The sequence below is a fragment of the Protopterus annectens genome, chromosome 2.part0 (genome assembly GCF_019279795.1).
Source record: "Protopterus annectens isolate FY-2018-M chromosome 2.part0, PAN1.0, whole genome shotgun sequence".
Classification (NCBI taxonomy): domain Eukaryota; kingdom Metazoa; phylum Chordata; order Ceratodontiformes; family Protopteridae; genus Protopterus; species Protopterus annectens.
In genome coordinates this window covers 1,381,366,780-1,381,388,345 of record NC_056728.1, presented here as the reverse complement: position 1 = coordinate 1,381,388,345, position 21,566 = coordinate 1,381,366,780, and the positions used below count along the sequence as shown (strand labels likewise).

The 21,566-nt window shown below is 39.1% G+C and overlaps 1 protein-coding gene across 31 annotated transcripts in view; it reads right to left on the bottom strand.

Moving 5' to 3' along the window:
- ANK2 (ankyrin 2) overlaps positions 1-21,566 on the bottom strand; it is a 3,034,032-nt gene that overhangs the window by 538,300 nt on the left and 2,474,166 nt on the right. For all 31 annotated transcript variants that reach the window (XM_044061567.1, XM_044061562.1, XM_044061555.1 and 28 more), the window contains one exon: positions 10,958-11,182. In XM_044061567.1, the coding sequence (XP_043917502.1) occupies positions 10,958-11,182 (225 nt within the window). The remainder of the gene's footprint in view (positions 1-10,957; positions 11,183-21,566) is intronic.

Here is a 21,566-nt window from a genome sequence, read left to right as displayed (position 1 = left end):
AGTCATCAGATGCATATGTTTTCAAATGACCTGGGACCCCTAGACAACATTACTAATCATCTGAAAGCTTGTGGACCCTTTGCATTAATTATGTACAGCACACCATGGACACAGGAGAACACACAGACTGCTGAAGTTTCACAGAAGCTAAAATAAATCAAAGCACTATGGTAGTGTTAATGGTGGGAGTATTGCATTTGAGTTTGTAAAGCATTCTTAAAACATTTTCTGTATCTTAGCTATGATGCTTGCTGCAGTAACAACTGCTTTTGCACTTATCCATAGGTGAAGGACTGCATGTTGTACATATTGTAATGCAGATACTGTATTCACTCAAGTCTTATTTTAGTCATATTCTGCTATAACCCAAATCAGCTTAAATAAAAGGCAAGCATTCTTAATGCCCTAGGAAGGAAAATACATGTATTATTGAATTGATTACCTATTTGTAGTATGAATGGAAAACAATACCAGTTAACTTGCTGCATAACACAACTGCATGAGCATCCCCTGGCAGCCATCATGTCTTCCTTACATATGGCTTCATTGTCATTACTATGCACATGTGAGCAGATGAACTGTTAATTGGATTAGAGCATTTTTCCCTGTTAATATCTTCTGTTCACTTTAATCCAATACTGAAAACAGGACATTCAAAATAAAAACAACACAGCACAACCCATCTCATAATTTTGTGCAGAATAGTGACCCTTCATAGGTTCATAGGAGGTTACTAGACTAATAACCCTAGGGCTTTACAAGCCTAGATGTTATACCAGAATTACAGGACTAGTTCAGGTGTACACAGCATAGTATTTTGCTATATTTTTTCTGTCTGTCTGTATATCTGCTTGTCTGTCTACAAATATACCTACACTTACCTTTACTGAATCAGAAAGAACAAGATACAACAGGGAGAACAAGATGTTCACCATTAGATTATTGTTGCATAGCATAAGCTGTAAGGGCTACTCTACAAGTGGCGACCATCCAAAACTGCATGGCACCTTCCACGTGAGCTACCTCCTGGAGGGATCAAGAAGAGAAGTAGAAAATTTGTGGTTAGGGTGACAAGCCTTCAGAACTTTCCTACCATCAAAATGCACTCTCCCTGAGGGCTTCAAGTGATCAATGGTTGCCTAGTGCTTCTCCAAGACAAGGCAGATAAGTATCATTTTAGGGAAAACTTCTCAGTATTTTTATTTTTTTTTTCTGAGGAAATGTTTATTCCTTTTACAAAAACATTACATTTAAGTTAGGAGATATGTTTTTAGTGGCTGTCTGTAAAAATGTTCTTCATAAAAATTTAAATCTGGTTTACTTTACATACTAAAAGCAGCAGGAAGAAATGGAAACAGATGATTCGCTGTGGCGAACCCTAACGGGAACAGCTGAAAGAGAAGAAGACTAAAAGCAACTTATTTTAAAACCATTTTTTGTGTGTAAAAAAAACTTTGTGTGGAAAACTATTGATAGGGGGTTGGGTTAGTGGTTGTGAGCAGTACCATAGTAAGAGTTGGGTAGAAGAGGGCATGTGCCCTGGGAGCAACCTTTTAAAGGGTCACTCTGGGTGCTGTTCTTGCATTCCTTCTGTAACAGCAACTTTTTTGTGCTATTGTTGATAGGAAGGCTGTGTGCCTGGGTGGGAGTGTGCATTTCAGACTGCTGTGAGCTGGTAGGTAGGGAAAGGTGTGTGCTTCCTTTTTTGTTTTTGTTTGTTTCTCTTCACTATAAGCAAGGGGGTGCAGTGCTAGTTCAGGGACTGACACAGGCTGCTGGGTGAACCAACTATACCTCTGGTTTTGAGGTGTGTCACTAAAACTTTTATCTAAAAATTTTAAATTTCCTGTCAGGAAGTTCACTGACTCTTCCATACTCTGCTACCAGGAAGCAGACTTTGAGCTTTGTTTCTTTTCACCCATATCAAGAAGAAGAAGAAGAAAGTTTCATGAGAGTCTTCAGAAGTCAGTCCAGCTTTCTCACTGCTTCAGGCATGAATGAGTGACTCTGCCCTGCCAAGATCAGGCACCTCAGACCACTCATCATCTTCTTTCGATTTTGCTGGAGCTGCTCGAAAAGCCACTAAGTACTGGGAGATAGACATGCTTTCTGTGGCTCTTTGCTTGTCCTCAGTGGGCAAGGGTGAAGTACTTTTGTCAGTCTCTGATCAGAGCAGACAATGCTTTACTGCAAAGGTGACGTAAACCTCCTTCCTCCTGGGAAGAGAGTCCTTGGGTTGGTGTCCTAGGAGGTCTCTCCTAAAAAAAAAAAAAAAAATAAAGGTATATTTCTTTTCTCTGTTGAGCAGATTGACATTGAGAAGACTGGCTAGGTTTTGCTAAGGACTTATTTCAAGCCTTTAATTCTTTAACTTGTGATTCTTCACTGAGTTTGAAAAAAAAATATTTCTGATACTCATTCCCAGTCAGAAGACCATGGGTTTGATTGGGAATGTAATTCTTCAAATTACTATGCCATGAGAAGGAGAATCTGACTCTCATAAAAACCTCCAGGTGTGCCACCTCAAGCTCCTGGATGCCCTCCCCCCACTGACCCCATGATAGAATCTGGTAGCAGGTAGGCAATGACAGGAACCCAGTGGTACTGAAGCAGTTCTAAGAAAGCTAGACAATATCTTTCACCCCTCCTAAGAAAAGGAAATATTGGAGAAGGGGCCCTCTGATGGAATCCATTATTGTACCAGTGGCCACCAACAGGCAGCTATTCAACAACAATATTGTTGTCCATCCTCCCTGTTAAGAGCCTGGGTCAATGCATAGGGTGAGGAAGCAAGCTATTTGCCCTGAGGGCATTAAATTATGTAAATCATATGACATGCTTCCAAAGAGACACAACTATACAAGCATTGGACTTTTTGAGAAAGATGGCTACTCCTGAATTTAGAAAACAAGTTGATTATCAGGTGGCCAAAATGCACACTATTTCAACCTGTCAATGAGACTTTTATACTATGCAGTAGATAGAGAAGATGGAGCAGTCAGAGCAGTAGGGGCAGGTACAACCATAAGGGTCTATATCAGACAGTCGAAGTTCTGTAACTCCGAACACCTAATGGTCAAATCATTATGTTCAAAGTTACAGAACTTCTACTACGTAAAAAAAAAATAAAAATACAATGGACAAAAAAATAAACTGTTGTAAGCAGGGGGGGCAAGCCCCCCTACACCCCTACGTGGGGGGTGCACCCCCCTGCTACTTAAATATACCAACTCTGAGATTGCACCACATTGAAGTGAATGGAAATCTCCGCTTATGGAGATTTCCATTCAAACGCTCAAACTTTTACAAATTCAAATGCATGGTCTCGACCATATGTGGTTCGAACTTGTAAAAGTTCCACTATGTGATAGGAACCCTAACCATAATGCCTCATGCCAGGCTTTATTTCTGTGATTTTGCAGACTACTTTGAGGTGTATTAACACCCCTTATGATGGATACTCAGAGTTTGGACTACATTTTAAGAATCTTCAGAAGAATGAGCAGAAGGCAGAACTCTAGCTACCCTTTGAGTTCGATTTGAGACCCCTCAAAGATCCTAAAACAATAATCAGAAACATTCCAAGTCATTCTATTTCAAATAGTCCCAGCACCCACTCTCTGACTACTCTTCAGATGGGTAGCCACGTCAGAGGAGGCCCTTTAATAGATACCTCCACAGGGGAAGAAGTGGCCTGCAGAGCCAGGAATTCAGTGATCTTTTCTCCTGAAAGTAACCTCAGGATCCCTAAAAGGTTGCCCCTATAGTATCCCTAAAAGGTTACTACTATAATAACCATATGAAATATTCAGACTTTCAATGATGAGTCCAGGAATGTGGAGATTGAATGACTGAAAACCTGAATGAACATATACTAAGTATGAGATTGCCACTTCTTGAAATATTCATGTTTCACTGAGGTATGGCTATCTCAGAGTTGGTACACATAAGTCTGGGGGATGTGGAGGGCTTGCTGTGAACATTGTGGACTGCATGTGGGCCATCTCCCATACAAAAACAAGTTTGAAGGAGAAAAGTGATGTTCAATGTGCTCTCTTCTCCTGTAGTTTTGGTCTTTTTTGCAGCATTGCAAAACTCCACATTGTCAGTTCTGACATCTCACTAGGGAGGCTTGCCTGACTTCTTCCCTCAGGAAGCACTCAAGGGGACTGATTATCTCTTCACTTATATTCATGGATGGCCATTGTACAGGACAAATGGATGAGGAGAATAACATCCAGAGTCTACATAATCCCCTTCTCATCAATCCCAAAGCAATAATCCCTGTCTCTCCCAGGCATTTGAAATTGCTACTCTCCTGGAACAAAAAAGCCATCCAAGAGGTTCCACCAGACCAGAGGGGGTCCAGGGTCTTTTTCAGATAACTTTTAGGTCCAAAGATTGCAAAGGACATCAGGCCAACATTAGATCTAAGCAGTCTAAATCAGTACATAAAAGGCCCAATTCCAGATAGTCACAATGGAAGCCATATTACTTATGCTGCAGGTAAATGATTGTTTACTTGACAAACCTTCAGTATGATTACCTCCACTTAAAATTTGCCATAAAATCTAGGAGGTACAAACATTTCCAGTTGTAAGACAATCACTATAAATTCCATTCCTTGCTGTCTAGTCTCATAATAACCCCTGGTGTTCACCAAGTGCATGGTGCTAGTCATAGCTCATCTGTGATTCAAGGGGATTGGCATAAATTCATATCTTAATGATTGGTGTCTAGCTGCTACAACAAGGTTTTTTTTCTGTCTGCCAGAGATCACTTGCTTCATTTGTGCCTGTCCTTGGGTATCCTGACAAACATAGAAAGATCTAAACTTCAATCATCAGTCATTGTTTTCATAAGTTGCCAACTGGATCCAAGATCATGCAGTTCAAGTTTCTGTATTTTCACTCTTTTGAGCATTCAACGTTTTGTGTCTGCGATAATGTGATATAGATGCAATACAGCAGCTACTTTGACCTTAGCCCTCCACAGGATCAGTCTTTGAGGGATGCCCTGGTATGTCAGGTCAAAAGCTTTTATCCTTAAGGACAGTGATAGCCACTCCCACTCTCCCCAGCTTCTCTAATATTAAAGGTTCTTGGGCTGATAGTGGCTTCCATTCTCCAAATTCCTTGTACACATCTTTACAACATGGTCCTGCAATGGACTCTCAATGTACAATGGTTTCTTCTTTCAGATGACATGAGTGCAGGCATCATATAAAATGGAGACTAAAGTCTCCTACTGTCCCACTCGGAAGGCCATTCACTCTTCCCCTTCCAAGAGACACAGTTACCACAGACATCTCTTCTCTGCAGTAGTGTGACAAGGTGGACTAAGTTAGAGGCCAAACCTCATAGCAATATCCTAAAGAGAAGGATAGTCCTAGTATTGCAGGTTCTTCAGGACTGTCTTCGTTTGGGCATGATCTCAATCACTCACACGTCAGTGGTCTGATACATCAAAAGCAGGCAGCAACCAGATCTTTTCCCCTTATAAAGAGGGGCCATGAGAGTGTTGCAGTGGGTAATATCGTTACAGTGCTGTCTGATAGCAATTCACATTATAGAAGTGCTCACCTACATTGTGGACAGTCTCAACAGATCTATTCTGATGCCTCATAAATGGTCCCTCAATCGTACAGTAACACAAATGATCTTCAGCTGCTGGGAAATGCCTTGCTGCAACCTCTTTGTTTTTCCACCCATCATCAAATACACTATATCACGTTATCATACACTGAAAATGTCAAACGTGAAAAGAGCGAAAGTGCTGAAAACTCGAAGTTCCATTTTTGAGATCGCAGTACAGTGAAGATTGGGATATTTTCCCTTTCTTCACTGTAGTGCAATCTCAGAGTTGGAATATATATTTAGTGGGGGGTGTAGGGGGCACAGCCCCCCACAATACACAGTTCAAGTTTCTGTATTTTCACTCTTTTGAGCGTTCAATGTTTTGCGTCTGCGATAATGTGATATAGATGCAATACAGCAGCTACTTTGACCTTAGCCCTCCACAGGATCAGTCTTTGAGGGATGCCCTGGTATGTCAGTGGCCTCCCTGTTGTTTCTTCTCTTTAGCTGACTATAAAGTTTTTGCAGAAAGCCTCTCTGTCAAAGCTACTGTTATCCTGATTGCACCTTTCACCCAGACAAATATGGCTTCCTTCCTTATGGTCTCACCTCAAGAAGCACCCATGGCTTCTGGATGTGCAATTGGATCTTCTATCTCACCAATACAGTAAGCCTCACCCAGATACTTATTCTCTCAAATTAACCTCATGGATTTATAAATTCTACTAATGGCCTCTGATCCTGCCCTTTCTGAAAAAAAATAGTCCAGATTCTTTAAGCTTCTCAGACAGAATGTACTAATAAGATCTACAAGATAAAATGGAAAAGTTTCCCCATCTGGGCCCATAACCAAGGACTGAACCTTTTCTCTAACTCTATTCCCTCAGTTTTTTTCATTTACTTTCCTCTGTGCTTGATGCTGGCTTGAGCTATTCTACAATCAAGGTTCATTCGGCTGCCATCTCCAGTTTTCATGCAGGATTTCCATCTTCTTCCCTCGTAGCACAAAAGCTGTGTAAAGCCTCTTAAATGGGACCATCCTCTTACATCCCCCCATCAAAAACCCCATACCTCTTTCGGGCCTGAACTTCTTATTAGAAGCATTAACTCTTTCACCATTTAAACCAGTCTTTGCTGACAAACAAATTCCTCTCTTGGAAAACCTTATTTTTAGTAGCAATTACATCAGCAAGAAAAATTTCAAAGCTTTGTGCTCTATCCTGTTTACTTCCTTATTTAGTCTTCCACAAAGACTGAGTTTCACTAAGACCCAACATGTTTCATTCCCAAGGTTGCTTCAGAGTCCAACCTCAATCAACCTTTTCTTTGTCCAATCTTCCTTCAAATTTATACTAACAGAGGTGAGGCCCTTCTTCATATCTTGGAGGTTCAAAGGTAATTACATTTCTACCTATATCATACAAAATCTATCGGAAAAGATTCACAGTTGTTTATTTCCTTTGTGACCTCTAGACTAGTGCACGAGGTATCCAAAGCACTTTATTCAGATGGCTTTCAGAATGTATATCTTTAGCCTAGATTTCAAAGAATGAGTCCCTACCAATGAAGCCTAAAGTGCACTCTGCTAGACTGATGTAAGCCTCTACCACATTCTTCAAAGGCTTGTCAGTAGATGAAATTTGTGGGACAGCAACTTGATCTAAACTGCATACCTGTTCCAGACATTAAAAGTTGGACATTATTTCCAGATCCAGATTCTTGTTAACTGTAGTCTGCTTTGATATCCCACCTACTTTCTCCCTTTCATACTGTCACCATTTCTTCACTGGATGGACCTTTTAGATCTGCCTTGAAGCCTGTGCATGTTCACATCGCATTGTTCCATTTTAATATTCCCATACCTTTCATCTGCTAAGGAGTAAGCTGCAAACTCAATCTGAGGTAGGGTAGACAACATGGTGTTTTATGGAAGCAAAGAAGGAGCTCAAGATTGAGTGCTTGAAGAAGTGACTGAACTGCCAAATTGGATCCAGCTGGTGGGTCATTTCCCAACAGTCAAATTAGATGGACTAGCGATGACAAGGATCCAGAGTTATGGTATTTATGAGAATATAGTGGGAGTAGATGTCAAGTATCATACTGTTACTGACAAGGGTTCATAAAAATGCAGTCACAAGAAACCAGGATAGCTATTCAAATGCAAAGTGGGAAAAGTGTACTTTAAAACAAGACAGCTGAAATTAAACTTCTGAATCATGTTTTTTTTTTCTCTGTGGGGAAAAAAGCTTCCCACATTTCATATGCTAGAGAATGTACATCGCAAAGAGGAGGAAAGGATAAAAAAGTGAAGAAGAAGATTCTGTATCAACCATTTTGTTTTGGCCTATAGTACTATACAGGTCTTTGTATGCAAGTGGACATTTTATTTCTGCCAGAATTTAACATTTTTTGCTTTTTATATTGAATCTCCTCTTTCACTGAGGGTATTAAAAGTATTACTGCTGGACAACTAAAAAGAGTTTTATATATAGAGTCACAGATTCATAGATATTCAAAGGATATTGAGTTTTATAACTATTTACACCTTGCGAGTATCCTCCCTCAAGCACACCTCCTCCCTCTAGGAGGGTCATTGCAGTCAGCCCCGGAGTAAACTAGTTTCTACACATCTAGTCATATACAGTAGAGAGTCAATTATCAGAAACGTCAATTATCCAAACCCAGCCTTCCAAAGTTTTCAGGTAGTAAAAATCATAAAATCTGAATATGTAGTAAACATTATACTTCAAACCAAACAGGAAACAACCATAGTAGCCACTTAAATGTGATTTTTTAATAATGAATTGAGTGCTTTCATCATACCAATATCCAACTTCATAATTTTCTGACAAAAGCTCTCAATTCATATTAAAATTCACGTTTAAGTGGCTACTGTGGTTGTTTTCTGTTCAGTTTGTTGTTTTTATAGTTTTAGTCTGTGTTTGTGCTAAACATTATACATATTAGCTTGGCGTGTTTTTTGAGGTTGTAGCTCACTCATGTGTGAAAAATATTCTTTATTGTCCACTGGAATCACCTAATGGTTGAAAAGTATATTCCCTATGTGCAGAAAAAAACAAGAACAAGATTTTAGAAGTTTTTTTTATCCGGTTCAATGTTTGTTTGATTATCTGAACAATTTGATTATCCAAACTACCCTCGGTCCCACTTACTTTGGAAAATCGACTCTCTACTGTAGATTACATTTAAAGGAAGCTGCATAAAATGTAAGGGAAGGTTTACTCCAGAGGCTTAGGAAGCAGTTGTTTATAAAAGCATCAGTCTACTGTGTTTTATTTATCTGACGAAGATGATTTAGGTTCCTAGTACTAATACTGGCGGAGATATTGCACTGGATAATGACACAGTAAGCAAGACAGAGATCTTCCCTCTGAAGTCTCTAATACCTTGAATAAAAGTATGGAGGTTCCAGTCTTTCTTGATAGCTCATGGATTTTATGCCTGTGACATTTTAGACTAGGAACCTTTAAGGTTTTTCAAATTTTTGATATGTTTAGTGAGATACATCCTAAAGGAGGCATTGTACTTGATATTTTTTCTGCTGAAATATGGTTTTACTCCAGTCAAACTTTCTTAGTAGCAAAGACAAATAAATAAAATAAACAATTGTCTGATCAATGCTGAGTATAAGGGAATAATTTCTCTTTAAACATTGATGCTATTCTTCTGGCAATTAACTGTGAAAAATAAAAGGATTTCGTGAAAACTGCAGTTGCATGGTCATCAAAATCGAGGTAGTTATCAATCCAGTTAACTAAATTCCTGATTACATTTTTAGTTTGTAGTGGTGTTTTCTATATAGTTTGATTGGGAAAGTGGTCTATCTAAAGTGATGATTTTGCACTTTTTAGTCATTTAGTTTGAGCCCATTTTCAGTAGACAGAGTTCACTCTGGGGGATTTGGGTATTAAAGAGTGACTTAATAACAATCCCCAGTTTGCAGTAATCTGAAAACTTTGTGACCTGAGGATGTGGCTCTCTGCTTGGAGATCTGAAAACTAAATGCTGAAAATAAGTCCTAGAACAGAGGCCGAAGGGACACTGCTGGTCAGTTCTGTACTTTCTGATGAGACACTTGCAACATGCACTGTGTGGGTTCTGTCTTTCAGCCAATTTCCTATGCATCTTACCACATATATGTCAATTTATAAAGCATTTTGTTTCTGTATGATGCCAGCACGGAGAACAGTGTCAAAGCCCTTGTATCCTGAATTTCAGCTTATAAGCAGGGATCTGTTAAATAAAGTATTGAAACTAAAGCCAGATGCAAAAACTGATGGTCCTTATTATAAATGGGGCTATCAGGACATAGCTCAAATAGCTAAAATCAAAAAAGGGGCAAGAATAAATAAGTCCAGGGTAATTTGTTACAGATTCATATAGTCACATGCATAAGTAATCAACACGATGGCATGAAATCCACATGTAAAAAAGTTCTAAGGAAGTGACATACTAACACAGTTACAGCAGTATTGAGACGAGATCAGTAAAATTATGAATAGTAGCCATTTAATAAATATGCTCTATTTTAATGCATCAGTACCCAGCACAAGTTAAATTTATACAGAAAAATGTATACAGAAAAAATCAACCTGCTTAACAAACCTGTATTTCAACAGAGCTTTGGACTGCTGTAAAACACAAAAATCACCAAAACTATTGTGCAGTAACAGCACAGACTCTCGTTTACCTTTCTTTTACAGACTCATTTAACATTCTTTAATGTTACAGTAATTAACAGTTCCATCCTGTCCATTTATTTTCATTGTAATGTATTCACCTTTACCTAAAGTAATTTATAGGAAATTAGATGATAGCATCAATACATCTGTCACACAAAGATGAAACTAAATTCATTCCTAGAAGATTAGACAATGAGATCACTTCATCTGTCACTTGATGATGATGACAGAACCCCCATCTTGCTGTAAAAGATAACACTCTGGGCACCTCAGTCCACGCCATTCATATTTCATAAAACCATTGATCAAGCCTGTCTGTTTAGTTATATTAGTAGGTATGATAAAACAATACTCATAAAATCTGTTATTCTAGTTAAACTGAAAGGCCTAATAAAAAGCTACTACAATTTTATGTACTATTCAATTAAAAAGCAATTTTGGCTTCTCATCAGAATGGACATCACACCTCTTTTCCCTAGATGTCCCTTCCTGGCTAAACTTTTACATCCATTATAAAATGACTCCTGCAAATTTGTTTCAGTTAGTACTTAGCAGAGCTTAAATGTTTTATTCAAATATAATAAACAAATTAGTCTAACTATGTGGCATTTTCTGATCAGCTGCATGACACTGAACTGCTATTGTAGCGGTTTCCTTAGACAAAATTATATACCTTACCCAAGAAACTGAGCACCCGATGGCCCGACTTCTATCAGCCTGCTTGCTAGACCCTCTCCTTCCACCATTGGAGGCATGGTGGCTAACCGGTGACGTTTCACAAGACGGCAGGTCACTCGAGTTGGGGCAGTGCATTTCCGAGGTGGGATGATGATACGCAGCCCATTATGTCGGCAGCCACGCATAGCTCCTCCACGGGCATCCACCATAAAGCTAACTAGAAAACTATGAACAAGAAATAAAAATAACAGCAAATCACAATTACATTAAAATGCCTACCAAGCTAACAAACACTTGCTATGAAATGGGTTAGTAAATGAAACACACATATAAACGTAGTTGGAGGTGTGCAGTTACAGCTAGTTTCCAAAGAATGACTTTCCCTGTTTTTCTTTTAAACTTACTTTTTATAAGTCCTGCCCAATTAAAGATGGATATTTTGCTCAAAAGGTCTGTTTATTTTTTGTGGGACTATCATGCAGCATGCTTGCCACACTGGCAGATATATATATGCTACATATGCTTTGCAGGCTTTAAAACACAGGTTCCTTATTAAATATTCTAGTATCCTACAGTTAAACAGAAAACAAAATGTCATTGCTCTTTGTTGCCATAATTCTAACCCCACAGTGCTTTTTTTTATACAAAACATGCAACATTTTTAAATCAACAGCTAAATATGTATCTCAGTTACTAGCTCAGGAGATATACAGCTTTTATCAAGTAAAGCTTTATGAAAGAAAAATGTGCAATCACTGAACATTCTTTTCCTGCTTTATCCACATAACTCTGCAAAGCTGAAGGTGGACAGAGTTAGAGGGATAGGTACGATACAGTAGCACTGTCTGCAGAACCTGAGGATGGAGATGGTTGCAATGTCTGAATGAGAAATGGGATGTTAGAACCTTCTTAAAAGGATAACTGAGGAGCTCAGAGCCTGTGTCATTCAGCTGCAGGCAGGTGGGGGGCATATGGGATTTAGGAAGACATGCTGCAAGGAGACAGGAGGGAGAAATCAAGACTAGACAGGACAGCAGAGTTGTAACAAAGGGAGACAAAAAGAGTAGGAACAGAGAGGATGCAACTAGTAAGGCACAGTTCAATACTGACGGCAGAATGGAAGAGGAGGTAGACAGGCAGAACAGTCCGGAGAATGCAAATATGTCACATGCAGAAGGGTGCAAACCTACATGCTTAAGACAGAAGGGAGAAAAAGAGACAAAGGGAAGTAATGAAGGGGAGAACTGGGTGACAGTGAATGCTGCACACAGAAAGACCAGGGGGAACAGGGATGCAGGAGACACTGCTGAGAGGGAACATTACAGAGATTCTCTCTACCACTTATAGAGTTCACCTCAGTTCTGGACAGGCAACCTTGCTGATACGTGGAATGCAAGCATATGTTAAAATGATTATGTCATTAAAGTGAGCAGAAAGGAGGGTGAGGAACAGACTTATAGGATAATGAATGGGCAGCAAATAGACTTAAGCAAGCAAACAAATACAGCAGAAGGCAGGCCAGGAGGGTACACCATTGAGGAAGATAAAATAAATAGGAATGGATGCAGAAAACTGTGATACAGTATACCAATTAAATGTTAGTAAGGGTGGGCAGAATGAAAAATGGAGCAGGACAGACAAGACCTGTAGGAACGGCCCGGGTAGACAGTCTTGTTGAGTGATGTCAGCAGTTTAGGTGGGAAAATGCAGACGGCTTTAGACAATGATGCAAGAAGCTTGGTGATCTGGGAAAGCCTCAGAGTATAACTGCTGTTTCATATTGACAGCAGGCAGCTCAGGTAGTTTGGGACACTCTCTAGATGACTTCTGTCAGGCATAGCCCACTAAGAAGAGATCTAAGTAGATCCAGGACATATTGGAAGGATTTATAGCTCAACACTGACATGGGATTGCATAGGGACCCCCAGGATGTGTGGAACTATGTGGCAGAAATAAGGGAATCTGCTGTACCTTGCTTAGTCTGCTGTCACTGTTTTCCTAACCAGGAGAAACACAAGGAAAGATAAGTGGAGTGAGGCATTCTACACTGTCCAAGAACACATGGGAATGCCTCTGTGATCTTCCCACTTATCATCACACTTTTAATTTATCGTCAGAGTTTATCATAATGCTATTTCATACTTGTATGCAGTTTTTATTTCTGTATTTCAGCAGTGAATTCATTGAGTACAAAAGCAGATGGCACATCATAATATTTCTGATCAACAGAACGGCATCATAGCATTTGTTATAAACATTCCCATGAGGTTTTCATATAATTATACTTTGTCAAAGAACAGTGTTTTAGCCAAGATCAAAGGTTATAACACATTTCATTGTCTGTTTAGAGCTGAGTTGTATCACAGAGGTTGGTACTGTGCATTTCAGTTAAAACTCATAATGACATTAATTGAAATGATGCACTCTTTCATATTTACTTAAGAATGGTTTTGTTATGCTGTAATAATCTTTTCTCAGTATTGTTACTGATGTAACTTTGAAGCAGTATTAATCAGGAGCATGTGGAACTTTTACTTTCAGTTTACTGGTGTTTTATTTGTGTGTTGCTTGGGGGTGGGTATGTGTACACGCACATGTATAAGGAATACATTGTTAAATGCTTATTTGAACATAAAACTGCATTGGATCATTAATATGATGCTGTTAAGTTTCCTGCCAAGCCTTTCAGCATAGTGATTTAATAATTTTCTGCTTGTATCAGTGTTTCAGTTTGCAACATGGCTGAGTGACACATACCTACACTATCGTGTACATATGAACACTGAAATGCCCCCCCCCCCCCCCCCCACACACACACACACACAATACACTTTAGCAGTTTCATTTAGAATCACTGTTTTACAGGTAGTTGTAGTGGCCCAGGGTTGTAACTGAATTTGAACTTGTCAAAATATTTTTTTATTTTTTTAAACATAATCATGAAAAATGGTGGCACTGCTTCACACATCTGATGTGTACATACATGTAGTGCAGGTATGAAACATAATGACTCTGCTTCACACACTACTCTTAAGGAGCAGAATGCCATATAAAAAAGGAGACTTCCTATCAGAAACATGAGACCTTTAATTACAACTACAATTAAAACAAAGTACAATTGACATAGAAGTGCAGTGAATCTTGAAACCCATTGTAAATCTATTAAAACAAAAAATAAGCCTTCCCTGCACTTTTGATGGGGTAGCAGTTGCTCATCTCACTGTTATTTGTATCTGCAAACTTCAAGATTACTTTGCCTCAGAGTAAAAGAAATGGTCCAAGTTTATAAGGTAATGACCCTTTCTGTAATTCATATGGTTACATGTATTGGTAACATATCTAAATATGATTGTAGATTCTTTCTTTTATAAAACCTGTTGCTCCTACCACTGTTGAAACTGTCTGGGTATCTTTCTTCCACATTGCTCTCATTTCTGCCTGCAAACCCTGATATTTTATGACTGTGTCTATCTCTGTATGCAAGACACTGTAGTCACTAGGTGTAACGATTTCAGTGATCAATGTTACTTTTTTCTTCTTTTCATGGGCCACTATATCTGTTTTTTTTTCGCATCTGTCTTTTGAACTGTTGATAATGGGTGACCTCATGTGATGTAGACCATCATTTTCTATGATGCTTTGTGGCTCATGTTTAAAGTGTTTTTCATCTACTTTAGTATTTTAATGTTTGCACAATCACCAGTGCAACAGTCTTGCCACATTATTATGCCTTTCAGTAAACAGTTCTTCTGCCATTAGTATATCGCAACCAGCAACAAGGTGTGCAACTGTTTCCAATTCTATTTTACAAAACCTACATTTGTCTGTTTCTTCCACATGTTCAATGGACTTTGTAAGCCAACGTGCATGTAGCCCACTGTCTTGGGCCGCCAACATTAACCTTTCATCTTTTGGTTTGAATTTGCTTCGCCTTAACCATTCCTGCATTCAATTCTGATCAACATAAGGTTATTCCGGGAGTTTTCTATACTTGCGACATTCTTGTCCCAAACTGATGTTTTCTTAGTGTTGCAGTTTTCCTGCTTTAAAAGTTGCTTCTGCTCATTTATCAAGACCAAATGACATTCTTATATCAAATGAAAAAGTATTGACTACTTGCAGTTGTGCTTTCAGTTCCTCATCTGATGAGCTATACAGTTTTAAATCATCAACAAAAAGAAGATGAAAAGTTTTTTACTTTGTTGCTTTCTAGGAGCCAAATTATAGCCATCACTTAATCTGTTAAGCAGACAGTTCAATGGGTTAAGGGCAAGGCAAAAGAGTAACGGTGACAGAGAGTCACCCTGGAATATCCCCCTTTGGATTTTTATCCCTGGAATAATGATTTGTCCTTTATCGTGGCTTAACTGCAAAGTGGTTTGCCACTGTTTCATGGTCGCTGTGATGTAGTTTATCAGTGTAGGGTGTATAATACACATTTTTAGCAGTCTTTTATCCATGAATGTGGGATACTGCAAATGTTTTTTTGTAGTCGATCCATGGCATACTTAGATCATTCCCTTTTTACAGTTCTCCATTGACTTATTTAACAACAAATGATCCTTTGTTCCATATGACTTTCTTTTATTGTCCTTTTGTTCTACTGCCATAATTGAGTTTTCTTCTAAATGACTATAAACTCTGTTGGAATCAATTCCAGTATATAGTTTATACATCATCAGAAGGCAAATTATTGGTATATAATTTTTAGGGTACCTTGCAGGTTCACTCTTAAGTAGGAGCATTGTTTTTCTTGTTGTTAGCCAGGTTGGTGTCTGTTCGGGGTGTGCATATAAATAGCTCTTACTCATGAGTAAATATTCATGTAAAGATGTTAATACTTTTAACCAGAAGTTAGGTACTGCATTTGGGCCTGGGGTTTTCCAATTGGCTTTTCTTAACTTTATTCCAATCTCTGTGGCTGTTACTTCATTCCATTTCATGTCTTGTATATTTGAACTTCTTATTCCTTCTTTTACTTTTTCTATCCATTTAGCATCTTTGTTAGGTTCCACAGTACCTTCATAAATACTTCTCCAAAATGTATCTATTTGTTCTTTTTTGGTGGTATTTCAATTCCTTTTACCTTGTTTCCCAAATCTCTACAAAAATTTTTGGGTCATCAATAAATTGTTTATTTTGTACTTTTCCTGTATAATTATCTGTGTATCTTCTAAGTTTTTCTGCCTGTGCTGATATTTTTAGTGTATTATTTGTGATAGTGCATGATAAATCCTGATCTGTTATAATACTGTGCTTTGCTTTTATCACGTCTATCTTTCTGAAAATATTTATTGGTTTGTTCCCTCCTCCATACTCTTCTAACAGTGACACTTACTGTCTTAATTGCTTTATAGTTTTCTCTGTTCGATACTTCCATGATGGTATTCAGTTTCACCCCTTCCATTCCCTTACTACCCTGTGTTGTTGTGGTAGAATTTTATCAGTTATTAATATAACTGCACAGTAATATATCCTGTTTACTTCTGTTATATCGCATGGATCTCCATGGACAGTCCTAATTACTGTGTTCATTTGTTTTATCAGAATTCTGACTTTTTGGGGTTTATTGACCTTCTGCAGTCCATTTCTTTCATTGATCTTAATATGTCTATCTATCTCTATTAAATCAAGCAACTCTTTTCTTATCTCATTTTCATCCAAACTGAGGGCACATTTTTGATCTCCAGACATTCTATAGAAAGTTCTATAGCATCTTCCTGTGGCACATTCTCTTCAGTTTCATCCTGTGTCATCCATTGCTCTGTCATATGGGAACTCACTGGCCTATCACTCCTCAACATTGGCTGCATCAGAGTTGCCACAGTTTCCTGTTCCTTCCCTTGCTGTCCAGTTTCATGTGAATGTTTATACTGGGTTCCTGTGGAAGGCACCAAAATATCTTCATAGTTGCTTCCCATTACACTGATTTAATTTGGATGTCCATTGCTCTATCCTGCTGTGGTGCTTTCTGAGTTAGATTTTCTGCACAGAATCCTTCACTTTGCAGGTACTTCCTAACTTCAGTTTCTATTTTTTAACTTCTCCATTACTAATCTTCATTTCTACTTTTCCTCTTTGTCTTCTTATTTTCTGTATTGTAAAGTTTTCCATGTCCGGATTCCTTTGCCTGTATTTCTCTTCAAATATCCTTGGTGCTGCTCTTTTTGTTTTGGTTAGTTTTGCTTTCTCCTTTGCATAAATATTACACCACATTAAATCTCCTTTTCTTTCTCAAGTCCATATTTCTTCTTCAGATGTCTCCTGATCTTCCTGTTTCTCCTCACTTTAGGGACTTGTTCCATCATCCTGTGATGTAACCTGTGTTAGACCTTCTACACCAAATTCTTCATTTCACAGTTCTCCATAACTTCAGCTTCTATTTTTTTTAACTTCTACTTTACTAATCTTCTTTTCTACATTCCCTCTTTGTCATCTTATTGTTTTCCACTTCCAGTGTGGTTGTTCGGATGATCACAACTGTAGGCCACAGAATTCCAGCAGCAGACGAAGGTCCAGTCTGACCACCGTGTCTGTACATTCAAAGATGATGTGTAGTACCAGGTGGTGAAGCTGGTGTGAGGCAGAACGTCAAGCCAGCCAAGTATCTGTAGAAAGATACAGGGCTATGCAGATTATGGAGCAGCTTCAGCTCTGTTCCTTTTCCCTAGTGTGCATGTAAACTCTGAGTGATATGATCCATAATGGTGTAGTCTTTGTGCTACACACATTATTCCAGTTCATTGCACTGGTTACTGTGCCCACCTATACTCAGTATGGGGGTGTAAGGACCATGTGCCTCACAGCACCTGGCCTTAAATCACAGGGAAATTCATGTTTTCCATTGCAATTTTCTGGGATTGATCAACTCTGTGATACTTCCCTAACAGTTCAGTGGTCTTACAGTTCACAGATTTCTATACCAAACATTTTACCTTATTCAGTTAACTTGAACCTAGACAGTACAGCAACAAACTCTTGTGGCTTGCAGCAAGCTAACATAGGTGGGGTCTTCCAGAGATAACACTATGATTGCAGAATGATGCCACAAAAGAACCTACAAACAAATCTCAGTTCAAAGTCAACACTTGCTAGAGCATTGCATGAGCAGCTTTTGAATTCTTGGAGATATCACACTGTGTTTAAGACATTTGGGTAGGGAGAGTTTATCATTTGCTGTACGAGTGTAACATGTTCATAGGTTCATAGGTAGGTACTAGGCTATTGGCCCTAGGGCCTATATAAGCCTAGCCAACTGGTACCTTGGCTTTTGCCATCCAAGAAAATTATTTTCCTGTGCCCCTGTCAAGCAGAGCCACAGAACTGATCTCCGGGGTGAATTTCCTATCTCCTATCCAATCATCAAGATTTTTCTTGAAGAGTGCTAATGAGGAGCTTTGTTTGATACAGATATTTAGTTTGTTCCAGATTATGGGAAGTCTCTGAGATAGGAATCTATCCCTCCAGCATGTTCTGTTTATTGTGGTGACAAGGTTTAGGTCCCTAGAGCATGTAGCTCAGAGGGATTGGGATTTCTTTATGTGGAGCATGTCCAACAGCTCTGGATTTGACATAGCTTTGTATGTTAGGCAGAGATCACCTCTGAGTAGGCGATATGTGACAGAGTAAAGCTGGAGTTTTTTGAGACGGTCTGCTGAGGGCATCTGTTTGAGGCCAGTAATCCTCTTTGTGAGGTATTTCTGTGGCCTTTCCAGTTGTTGTAGATGTCTTGTGAGGTACATACCAAAAGGGGTGTTGTACTCTATAATGGGTCTAATGAGTGATGAGTAGAGGGGAACAATGACCTCTTTTTTCCTGGATGAGAAACCTTTTGTGATGAGGTTTGCCATGCAGAAGGATTTCCTGACTACTGTGACAATGCGATTATCAAAGGAGAGACTACTGTCCACCTGTGTCCCAAGGTCTCTTATCACACTTTCGATGTTAAGTAGACTACTGCCTATGTGGTAATTCATGGGTACCAGGCATCTGTCTCAGTGAGGCCCTTTTGTAGGATGTCCACATCATTAGGAGATTTGATTATGGCTCCTAGTTTGCAGTCATCTGCAAACTTTGTTAGCCAAAGACCTTCTGTGTTAGCCTGTACTTCAGAGAAGTTGATACCAAACAGGAGAGGACCCAGGACTGAACCCTGTGGTACTCCACTTGTCACCGGTCTGAAGTCGGATTTAGAGTCTGCTACTTTCACAGTGTGGGTTCTACATTCTAAAATAATTTGCTAATACCCTTTCTTAATGATATACTCAGACTGAAGTGCATTTACACTGTTCTTGAAATAAGAAATCTAGAAACCATTGTATCTCTTAAATTAATCAGATTTTCCTTTGCTGCCTCTTGTCTTACACTGAGTTACTACCTTTTCAGGAGCTCCGACTGGGATATTTAATTATGAAACATGATCATTTCAAGAGAAACCATATCAACAAACAGTGCAGTAAATATATTTCATTTTACTAGCAAACTAAAGATTCCAAATTGTACAAATTGTTTCAGCTGTTTTATTGCACATTAAGGTGTTTCAGAGTCACTGTTGTAGTCCTCTCTTATATTAAATAATTTTCTCCAAAAGTATCAAGAAAATTGTAATTTTTTTCATGTTTTTTGCCAAACACAACTGCCCATCTCAGGACCATCCTGGAAAAAGGGGAAGGTGCTAACCTTATTTGTCACATCACCCAGCTGCTGCATCACCTCCAAAGTAAAATGATAACTGTACTTCAGTACTGCATGATAAATGAATGAAGGAATGTTTTAACTCTCTTCCTTGATGTGCACTGTACTACCATGATCAAGACATCAACGAGATATGGTTAAATCCTGAGCAGCAGTTGTTTTGACTATTTTGTCATTTACCAAGTCCAACTCTTTGTAACCTTAAGGAGTTAAGCACACTAGTCCTATCCATCAAGAACTCCTGTTTTCAGTTCTTGCAAAGTCATGTTCCCTACGTCAGTAAGGTTGTCTATCCACCTTGGCCTCTTCCTCTTCCACCCTCTTCTTCTTTTGGCTTTGATCTTTACCAGCATCAATGTCTTCTTAAGTGATTTCCATCTTCACGTTATCTGGTCAAGGTTTTTGAGTTTTAGATTTACATCTATCCAAAGTGTTTGAGTTTGAGTTTCACTATTAAGACCATCCACTGAACAGTCTGGGCTTATTTCCTACCATATTGACTGATTTGATCTTCTTGCACTCCAAGGAATTCTCAAAAGTTTTCTTCAACACCTCAGTCTCCACTAGGGAACTTGTACCTTCCTTGCATGTCTCCAAGTGTATGCAATCCTACTCCCCAGCAGAGGGAAGTGGGCCATGCTCTTTCACTCCTCTCACATTCTTCCTAGCTAAATTTGTGCCAGGGCAGGGCTACAGTCAGAGCTCTATCCCTCTGTACCACAGAGGCAGGCTAGCTTGCAAGATCTTGAATATTACCTTACAAGCATGTGAAATTGCTTTGTAATTTGAGCACTTTTAAGCATTGCCCTTTTTAGGATTGAAATATAAATTAATCTTGTCCAATCCAATGGCCGTGGTCTCATTTTTCATATTTACTATAAAATTCCAAGCAATATGTTCATAGGTTGATACTAGGCTATTGGCCTGGAGGCCCTTATAAGCCTAGACAAGAATTTCGCCCATGTTCCCTCAAAGTCAGCACCTGTTTCCCCTGTCCAGCAGGGACACAGGTGGGATCCCAGGGGTATATTTTCTGTTTCCCATCCAGTCATCCAAGTTCCTCTTAAAGAGGGCTAGAGAGGTACTCTGCTTGACATGGAGAGGGAGTCTATTCTACAGATGGGGGAGTCTTTTGGATACAAATCTATCCTGCCAAGAAGTTCTATTAATGTCACAGGCCAGGTTAAGGCCTTACATGCGGGTTGCGCAAGTGGAGTTTGTCTTACAGATATGCAGCAGCTCCATCAAGGCTGTGTCTGAAATGGCCTTGTATGCCAGACACGTCACCTCTGAGCAGTCTGCATAAGACTGAGTAGAAGGACAGGGCATTTAGCCTATCTATATAGGATAGGTGCTTGAGACCCTGGATTTCCCTGGTCAGGAACCTCTGTGATCTCTCTAACTGCTGCATGTGCTTTGCAAGGTACATGCCGAAGGGTGCATTGTGCTTGATAATGGGTCTGATAAGGGATGAGTAGAGGGATGTTATGACCTCCTTGTTCCTGGATAAAATACCCTTATTTATGAGGTGGGCCATGTAAAAAGTCTTCCATACAATGGAGGCAACGTGGTGGTAAAAAGTCAGGTTGCTGTCAATCTGGGTGCCCAAGTCCCTCACAACTGACTGCATGCCTAGTATGTTGTTATTAATGTGATAATTAGTGGGTATGCCATTTTCCACAAAGGGGATAATGATGCATTTCTTGGCATTCAGTTTGAGGCCATGCTTCTGGCACCAGTCATTAGTTTGAGTAAGGCCGAATACTGTAACACTGTCATTTTTGCAGTACTTTAAATAGTGAAAATAGAATTATATCACTTTTTGCAGACTTGTTAATAGCAAGGCCTCACTTTTTGCAGACTTGTTATTAGCAAGGCCTCACTTTTTGCAGACTTGTTATTAGCAAGGCCTCAC